This window comes from Montipora foliosa, chromosome 3, assembly GCF_036669935.1.
Source record: "Montipora foliosa isolate CH-2021 chromosome 3, ASM3666993v2, whole genome shotgun sequence".
Taxonomy (NCBI): Eukaryota; Metazoa; Cnidaria; class Anthozoa; order Scleractinia; family Acroporidae; genus Montipora; species Montipora foliosa.
The window spans coordinates 5,792,562-5,802,561 of NC_090871.1; the positions used below are offsets into that span (position 1 = coordinate 5,792,562).

The following is a 10,000-nucleotide window of genomic DNA, read 5'->3' on the forward strand; positions in this document are numbered from 1 at the left end:
GTTGAAGCTGGTTTGAGCCACCTTGACACGCACACGCTAGTTTCTGGATAGTTTATACATCAGTGTTTTCGACACATACAACGGAATTAGCATGCTTGTGGTCAATATAATACTCTAAAACCCGCAGACCACCACACCATGTATGTCTTGTAGGTTGGAAAGGATTTCTTGTTTGTTAAAGTTCTGAGAGAGAGAGCGAAATTTATTCTTAATCTAGGTGCAAGTTTCATTCAGAAAATGTGATTAAAATATTTTTTCAAGAAAAACAAAAAATTGCACAAGGTGGCTGTACGGCTGTGAGGGTGCATGTATTTCTTATTTTACTTATTATATTTATTACTATGATATTTATGTAATAATATTATATAAATTATACATAATACTAGTATAAAATTATATACTATAATAAAGTTCTATATAACGCCTGCTCTCATTGGTTTAAACATTGTGCTTTATGAGAGTACAAAGCACGGAACAAACGAAAGCTCACGCCATCATCCGCAGAAGTGGCGGATAAATTTCCGAATTTTTCCTTGGGTATTATTGAACAGTTTGTTTTCCAATTGCCATATCGGAAACGTGCAGGTTTTCATGGGCAACAATTCGGCCGGTTTTCACTGAACATAATTATTTAGATCCTCTTTTTTGCTGTTTTTTACGGACTGAAACATAGAGGCACTTGTTTTTCCTGAATAAGTCCGGCCGGGTGAATGAATCAGTTGGAAGGCTCTCTGGGTATAAATCGGCGTCTCAGTTACCGTGACTAACTGTACGAAATCAGTCAACTGATTCACTTTAGTAGGGAACGAGAGCAACTAGGTGAAAAAGAAATTTCTGTTAAAGTGGTACTACGACCAAAAAAAAAAATTGTTTTTCCTTTGGATTTCAAAACTATGTTAACTAAACACTAACTCACCCAAGTTTTAAGTTCTGATTTTAAAAAGACACCTGTTTATTCTAGCTGGAATTTTCTTATTTATTGGTCCGCCATTACTAACTTTAAAATCTTGAGAGAGCTGGGTCGAGAAGAAAATGATGTCAAACACTCACTAGTTTAAGAATGCAATGCGTGTGTACGCGGCCTAATTAATATGCAGCACGGGAGTTTCGGGCTTTCAGACTTTTCAACCCGTGTTTTGCATATAAAATAAATTGCGTTTACACGCTGAAATTTTAAGCTAGTGAGTAAATGACGTCATTTTCTCTAGATCCAACCCTCTGAGGTCCAATCGGCCAGTTTTGAACGTGAGTAATGGCGGACCGTGAAATCCAAAACTTACACTCAAAATAAACAGCCTTTGGATAAAACTCAAAGCTCAAAATTTTGCCAGTTAGGTGTTAAGCGAACACGCTTTCAAAATCTGAAGAAAAAAAGGAAATGATTTTTTGATCATAGTACCACTTTAATAAGGTTTATAGAACAATGCTCTCAGCAAATAGGACAAGCCGGCAATGGACACCTTTTCATTTCTCTGCCCTCGAGTTAGAAGATCCAACTGAATCAGCCGGTTACCATTAATTTACAACTGAATCAGTTATTGACATGAATAGCGCCGGATAATAGCGGAAGACCATCCCTACGATTTTCCTCGCACTCGCAGTAACTTTTGCTGTTCTCCGGGTCAACTGAATAAGTCGGGTTGTGTGACTGAATCAGTTGGAAGGCTCTCTGGGCAATCAAGCTTTTCCCGTACGAAATCAGTCAACTAAACAAGTCCACGAGACTTGACGCAGTTATCAGTGAGACAACTTTATGGTATATGGACCTATATGCAAAGAGATATATATGCATCACTGTTCATATGCTTCTGGAACTAAGGCGGAAAACATCAGTGAATAAGCAAAGGAAAACAATCCATCACGCCAATTTAAACGACACCAACACCAGCGCAAATGTCACGGGCACGTGTCTACAATGTAATTCAATTCACAATCGCAATAATTGAATTTACCAGAGAATTATTCAAAGCTTTTTTTCTCCTTGTTCTTTTATTTTTCCTTTCTAGTTCCCGACTAAAGCAAGGCTTCCAAGGCAAATGATTATTTACAGAATGTAAAAAAAATTTGACTAAGACACGGCAAGAAAAGCAGTCGATGTTTCTTATTACAAAGGTTCTAAGGGGCGTGCAATTCATCGCAAGAGCTCGTACATTAAGGGCTTAATAAGTGTTTGTTTGATTGGGATCAAATCCAGATCTGCCTGCAAATGCCAAAATTCATCCACAACGGGCGAAGTAAGTACATGTAATTGCTGTTTTTTCTTTAATTATCCGTGCGCGTGTGTAAAAATTATAGGTAATGCGGCTTTCTCAAAAAATAGCATGCCTTGACTGCGTTTTGGCTGGTAAGGAACAAGTCCGTATTGCAGGTCATTTTTGCTCCCATAAATTAAACAGTGATTTAGCAGTCGGTATGAAAATTGTCTGCTTGAAGGTCACAAACAGTTTCAATATTGACGGTGAGTCAAAGATTGCTTTATGTTCATAAAGAAATTAAAGAATAAATAATGTGTAAAAAAATTGGCACGAACACAGGGCTCTCCCTAGTTTTCAGTACAACTGGTTGGGGCCTTTTCAAACCGGTCAAGCATTTAGTTAATGTTGGACGTTCTGCAACGGATAAGCGACTTCTGAGTGTTTGCAGGCGGTAATAAGTGCTTTACAAGCGGTAGATTTTACCGGTTACCGCCTAATAAAGAGAACCCTGGAACGTGGTTGCTTTTCATTGGCACGGACAAAACTGCTTCAGTTGTGGTTTGATTTGAGCCAGACAACTTGTCATCACAAGAATTACGATTGGCGGAGAGGGTATGAAACAGTCAACTGATTCAGTACTGATAAGCCACCACTTGATATTTGATTCCTATTGGTTAAAACTGTACTGAATCAAACATTCCAGTTTGTAATTTTGCATTCCAGTTTGGATTTAGCTGGTGTTAAGGGTTAATCCGTGCTCCCCTTTCACTGCCATGTGTGATGCCCATTCATGTGGGCAGGCACAATTTTTGTTATTACCTCTCCAAATCGGATCGAGATGCCGTGGGCAAATCGCTGTACCCAACTCTTAAACCTGATTCGATAGCCAATGGGAAGCCAATGAAGTTCGTAGAGAGCTAGTATAGTAAATGGTTAGAACCCAAATGAAAACGAACAGCATACTTAACCCTTTCAGCCCCGTGGGGTTCCCCATTGACGAGTAAAATTGTCTGGCGTTAGACAGAGTAAAATCTATAAGTGGCACTATTGGGAGTGAAAGGGTTATTAAGACTCCATTGGTAGTACGGTGTCTAAGTGGCTACCCACATGTACGCATTGCGTACCTACTTTTTTAAACAACGCCGAGAAATACGAAAACACAATACTTTCAATGTCCTGACTACAGGATGCTAAACTGGCACAGCAAGATTAATTGAGCAGTGAGAGGGAATAACTATCTTAAGCCAATTTTCGAAATGCCTTTCTTCATCAGGGTTTCCCAACGAATGATTTTGGCGTATGGAGAAAGAGAGGGAAGGCATAATTTGAATAACCGGATTATGCATCTCTAGTATAAAAACGGCCAATTCTGTCCTGACGAACAGCCTTTCTCAATGGAAACATGTGAGCAGTTCAATTAGCTCATTCAAAGTCCCTGGATCAAAATACATGGAGTAACCAGGTATCCAGACAAAAAAAATTGTGACGAAAAAACAAGCAATTCCGACATTGGATAGATTTAGACATGAAATAAAAAATTATGAGTTTGACGTCAATTTCAGAAAATTAAATATTACACTCTTAATGGCATCCCCTCCTGTTAGGAACTTTTAATTAGCTTTCGATAAGAAAGATGAAATGGGATGCCATCGCTTTTCTATAGGCTGTTTTTCCCTCATTTACATAATAGAATTTCTATTTTTAATGTTTGGTGATTATTATTGTATAAAACGCTCTTAGTCTGTTAAATGCCCAAGTATTTATTCTGTAACAACTGTCTCCATTAGCCGAAATCATTCCTTGGGAAACCCTGATGAAGAACGGCATATTTCTTTCAAAATACTAGCTTAAGATAGTTATTCCTTCACTGTTCAATTAACCTTGCTGTGCCGGTTTAGCATCCTGTACTCAGAGCATTGAACCTATTGTCTTTTCGTTCATTTATCTTCTAGGTACACCCCAGATTTCTGAGAAAAACTTCCTGGTTTTGATTATCAGCAATGGTGGATAAAAAGTTGGACCTTTTGGAGCGGCATATGCAAGAGCTTAGCGTTGCAAGAAAGGAGGGAGACAGACAAGGCAAGGGTTTGGCTTATTTCAATCTTGGTAGATACTATCAGAGCACAGCTGACTTTAATCAGGCCATAACAAATTACAGAGAAGCATTAGCCATTTTTAAGGAAGTGGCTTTCAGGGTCGGAGAAGGAGCGGCCTATGGAAATCTCGGCAACGCTTGTGACAGTCTTGGTAATTTCAAGCAAGCCATAGAGTATCACCATCTATGTCTTAGTATTGCAAAAGAGGTAGGGGACAGGGCCGGACAAGGAAGAGCTTATTGCAACCTCGGCAACGCTTACCAAAGTCTTGGTAATTTCAAGCAAGCCATAGAGTATCACCATCAACATCTTAGTATTGCAAAAGAGGTAGGGGACAGGGCCGGACAAGGAAGAGCTTATTGCAACCTCGGCAACGCTTATCAAAGTCTTGGTAATTTCAAGCAAGCCATAGAGTATCACCATCAAGATCTTAGTATTGCAAAAGAGGTAGGGGACAGGGCCGGAGAAGGAGCGGCCTATGGAAATCTCGGCAACGCTTATCGAAATCTTGGTAATTTCAAGCAAGCCATAGAAAACCACCATCAACATCTTAGTATTGCAAAAGAGGTAGGGGACAGGGCCGGAGAAGGAGCGGCCTATGGAAATCTCGGCAACGCTTATCGAAATCTTGGTAATTTCAAGCAAGCCATAGAAAACCACCATCAACATCTTAGTATTGCAAAAGAGGTAGGGGACAGGGCCGGAGAAGGAAGAGCCTATGGAAATCTCGGCAACGCTTATCAAAGTCTTGGTAATTTCAAGCAAGCCATAGAGTATCACCATCAAGATCTTAGTATTGCAAAAGAGGTAGGGGACAGGGCCGGAGAAGGAGCGGCCTATGGAAATCTCGGCAACGCTTATGACAGTCTTGGTAATTTCAAGCACGCCATAGAGTATCACCATCAACATCTTAGTATTTCAAAAGAGGTAGGGGACAGGGCCGGAGAAGGAGGAGCTTCTTGCAACCTCGGCAACGCTTATCAAAGTCTTGGTAATTTCAAGCAAGCCATAGAGTATCACCATCAAGATCTTAGTATTGCAAAAGAGGTAGGGGACAGGGCCGGAGAAGGAAGAGCCTATGGAAATCTCGGCAACGCTTATCGAAGTCTTGGTAATTTCAAGCAAGCCATAGAGTATCACCATCAACATCTTAGTATTGCAAAAGAGGTAGGGGACAGGGCCGGAGAAGGAACAGGTTATGGAAATCTCGGCAACGCTTATCGAAGTCTTGGTAATTTCAAGCAAGCCATAGAAAACCACCATCAAGATCTTAGTATTGCAAAAAAGGTAGGGGACAGGGCCGGAGAAGGAAGAGCCTATGGAAATCTCGGCAACGCTTATCAAAGTCTTGGTAATTTCAAGCAAGCCATAGAAAACCACCATCAACGTCTTAGTATTGCAAAAGAGGTAGGGGACAGGGCCGGAGAAGGAGCGGCCTATGGAAATCTCGGCAACGCTTATCAAAGTCTTGGTAATTTCAAGAAAGCCATAGAGTATCACCATCAACATCTTAGTATTGCAAAAGAGGTAGGGGACAGGGCCGGAGAAGGAGGAGCTTTTTGCAACCTCGGCAACGCTTATCAAAGTCTTGGTAATTTCAAGCAAGCCATAGAGTATTACTATCAACATCTTAGTATTTGCCAGGAAACAGAGGACCCAATAGGGCTGGCAATCGCATGTTATCATATTGGTCATGTTCATGAATTTTTTGGCTCCTTGAGCAAAGCTCTTAATTACTGGCGTCTAAGCGTTTATTATTTTGATGAAGTTAGGCGTCTTCTTCAGTCAGAGGATGCATGGAAAATAAGCTTTCGTGACACAAAGGGGTTTGTGTACACCGCTCTGTGGACAGCACTCTTGAAGAATGGAGAGGTTGATGAAGCTTTGTATGCTGCTGAGCAAGGACGAGCACAGGCTTTGGCAGACATTTTAAAGATGCAATACAGTGTTGATGAGAAACCTATGGTGAAGGTAACTATCTCTTTGGTTATGAAAGATCTACCTTCACAAACTGTTTTCACAGCACTTGAAGGGAACACGATCAGCTTCTGGTTGCTAAGAGATGATATGAGGATAAATTTTAGACAAAAGAAAATCGAAAATGGAACTGCCAAGTCTCTGATGAAAAGTACGCTAGAACAGATCAATGCAGGGGTTGTTTTGCGATGCGAGAATCGTTCACTTGAAAGACAAGGCAGCGACTTCTCGAGCAGTAGGGAAAGTGTTGAAGAAACTTTTCAGTCTTTGAGCTTCTCTGTGCACTCTTTGCAGCCCTTGTATGATGTCTTAATCAGTCCTATAGCAGACTTGATCCAGGGCGATGACTTAGTGTTTGTTCCTGATGGACACTTTTGCCTGGCTCCTTTTTCTGCAATGAGTGACTCTGTCAGGATCCGTGTAATTCCCTCGCTGACTGCTTTAAAATTGATCACTATGGCACCTGATAACTTCCAAAGTAAGAATGAAGCGCTGCTTGTAGGTGATCCGTGCTTGAGCGAAGTCACTTACGGCACTGGTGAACCCATGTATGGACAGCTGCCATGTGCGAAAAAAGAGGTGGATATAATTGGAGAACTTCTGCAGACCGTGCCTCTTACAGGAAAAAATGCAACCAAAGCTGAGGTGCTGAGAAGAATGAAGTCAGTTACCTTAATCCACATTGCTGCACATGGGGATGACGGATCTGGAGAAATTGCTTTGGCACCAAATCCCGAACGCACATCCAAGATCCCCGAAGAGGAAGATTACATGTTATCATTGAGCGATGTTCAAGCAGTTCACCTTCAGGCAAGACTGGTTGTGCTTAGTTGCTGTCATAGTGGCCAGGGAGAGGTAAAATCTGAGGGTATTGTGGGAATAGCCAGGGCTTTCCTGTGTGCTGGTGCCCGGTCTGTACTGGTGTCACTCTGGGCAATCGACGACGAGGCGACCTTCTTGTTCATGAAGAGTTTTTACCAACACTTGGCAGATAGAAAAAGTGCAAGTACAGCTCTTCACCATGCTATGAAATCTCTTCAGGAGACAAAGAACTATTCGGCCATAAAATACTGGGCGCCATTTGTGTTAATTGGCGATGATGTCACCTTTGAATTTGGGGAGCTGGAACACGAAAAGAATGGTAAGTGCTATTTAAATATAACTTTAATGACTGAATCGCTGTACTTTGTACATGTTTTTAATCAGGAAGTTGTCGAAAGGAGCAGGTACGTTCTTCACAGAGAAATGGCTTTAAAAACGGTTGCCAGAGTGGTTATTTTTACTCGAACTGCTTTGGCTAATACCTGAATTAAATCATGTCTGCATTCACCGAGTCAGCTACTTCAGCCTGTGTTATGATGGAGTGACTGTGAAACTGATCGGTGATTGTCGATTGCTTATGTCAAGTGAAGTGAATAGGAATTGTTGCTATTAACTCTAGCACAAACAGTTAAATGAATGAATTAAGATAATTGTTATATTATTTACTTGTCAATCAGAACGAAATTCGTTATTTGCATTTAATCCACTACTTGTTTCTTTCTTCCTTGTTTTTCTTTTTCAGAAACGATGTCCAAAACGTGAAAAACTTACTTGGACTGCGATATGTCGATATGTTATTTTCCTTTCTTCGATTATATGAGTTATTGAAAACAATTCAATCATTGATACCTCAGTAGCTGTCAGACACAAGATATCATGCCAATTATAGTTAAAGTACCATGAGATTTCAGTAGTATTAAGATACTGTTCAAGTCCTTACATTTGTGCCTTGTTTTGTAAGCATCTGTTCCAGGATTAGTTAATCACTTGATAGAAATCAGGGGTTTGTTTCCATAACTGAGGATCTGGCCGTCTTGTTATTTTGGCCCTTGAAAATAACTCCAAGCTTTTGCAGTTTGTTCCTCAGGTGACATGTATACTCTTAAGCTTGCTATACCAACTTTCCATTTACAATATCATTAAGTGACAGTCCCGGGGAATGTGTATTTTCTGTGTTTCTGTAAGGTTGGCCAAAGCTAAATAAGCAAATTAATTGTTTCGGGAGGTAAATGTCTATAAGCTAAAAAACAACCTACGGAAGTATAAATGTTTGGAAATTACAAAAATTTTAATGTAGCGTTCACATTTAAATGAGACGGAAATTCCTGGAACAAAACGCTTTATTCCTAAAGGGTTTGAATCGGGCACAACATTGAGTTAGCCAATTTGTTTATTGTTTATTTTCCCACAAAACGTGGTTCAAAAACAGACACATATGCTTGTGGACATTTTTTGAATTTTATGGTATGACTACCCGAGTCACGTCATTTTATACCACTTCGCACCATTGCAAACGTTGGTCAGTAACTCTTGAGTTGACAAAGGTATTAAAAGGGAAGCATTCCTTTCTCCATGTTAAAACTGAGGGCAGGATGGGCACCCACCTCCTAAACTGTGCACCCCAAATCGAGAGTAAGGTCTAAGGTCTACTTCTCCACTACCATAGTCACGTCTACCACGGCTGAACGTACAAACAGATTTAATCCGAGCTAAAGTCTTTGTCTAGCTCTCCTCCACTTATGCAAATTTGGAGTATTTTGTACCTGCTATGAACGGTCATCACTTCTTTCCATCCCTCAAACTGACATTTCCCTTTTTATTCAACTTATACGATGTACAGTGTACTTTAGACTTCAAATTTACTTCAACGAAACAAAGATTTTAAACAAGCTGAGAAGATTCAAAATAGGCGACGCAAAGAGTTGAACCCGGATCGATGGCTTCACCTTGCAGTTTCCGATATCCTCTAGACTAACGAGACAAGCTCCCGGAAAGTCGAAATTTGTAGAGTATTGACATAATAGTACCTAGCAAAACAATTGAAAGTTAACCTTCTTCAACGGGGTTTTTAGACCTAAATACTGTAGATGAGTGCGGCATAGCTTAGAAACGCTATTTCTTGTTGAACTAAAGCTGTCAATCTGCTTGTTTTCATTGTTTTTAGAGCGGTAAGCTTGTCAATATTAACATAGCATAATGTGTCGTGTAATTGTTCCAAAATGTCCAATGTCAGTTTTAGGGATGGAAAGTAGTGTTGGCCGTTATGAACTCGCATGTTCATTTCCAACTCCTTGATAATGGCGTCATGAGGTCGCCGAAACATCGGAAGTTTAGCTTTTTATCGCTAGTTTTTACATGTCCGTATTTCACTGTTTTCATCTTTATTTGGTAATTTAACATTTATGTTTCCTGATTTCTTTTTAGGGGATTTAACAATCATGTAATTAGTTTTCTTAATATTTATAGAGAGCTTGTTTAGATCGCACCATTCTTTAATTTTAGCCAGCTCTCTGTTATTTAGTTTTTCAAGATCTCGAATAGGTGATGAAACAAAGACATTAGTGTCATCAGGAAAAATCCTGAAGTTCAGTTTATCAGAGCATTAGAAATGTTGTTTATATCAAGTAAGAATAAAAGAGGACCAAGGGAACTACCCTGTGGTACATCACATTTCATTGTTTGTTTGTTTTTGCCATTTGGCCAAAAATCGCGATTTTCAACACTTTTGGAAATCTAATAGGTCTTATTTAAAGTGGTTTTTTTTATAGCACAAATCTATGATAGTTAAGCTTTCCATCATTAAAAATTAGGCTATAAGGTGACTTGTGTTTCCTAGTTTATTGGCCTTGTGAAGTTTGCCCAAAAATGATTTGACGATAGGTCTATCCCGATTGGGCTGGCAAACTGGAA

The 10,000-nt window shown here is 39.9% G+C and overlaps 1 protein-coding gene across 10 annotated transcripts in view; it reads left to right on the forward strand.

Moving 5' to 3' along the window:
* Positions 1–10,000, forward strand: part of LOC137996585 (tetratricopeptide repeat protein 28-like) — a 37,312-nt gene that overhangs the window by 27,211 nt on the left and 101 nt on the right. For 7 of the 10 annotated variants that reach the window (XM_068842047.1, XM_068842050.1, XM_068842046.1 and 4 more), the window contains 2 exons: positions 4,148–7,409; positions 7,833–10,000. The exon at positions 7,833–10,000 is cut by the window's right edge and continues 101 nt beyond it. In XM_068842047.1, coding sequence (XP_068698148.1) covers positions 4,196–7,409; positions 7,833–7,852 — 3,234 coding nt within the window. In that variant the 5' untranslated portion in view covers positions 4,148–4,195 and the 3' untranslated portion in view covers positions 7,853–10,000. Of the gene's footprint in view, positions 1–2,006; positions 2,235–4,147; positions 7,410–7,832 lie in introns of all 10 variants that reach the window. The other 3 variants (XM_068842052.1, XM_068842051.1, XM_068842053.1) reach the window with 1 other exon arrangement.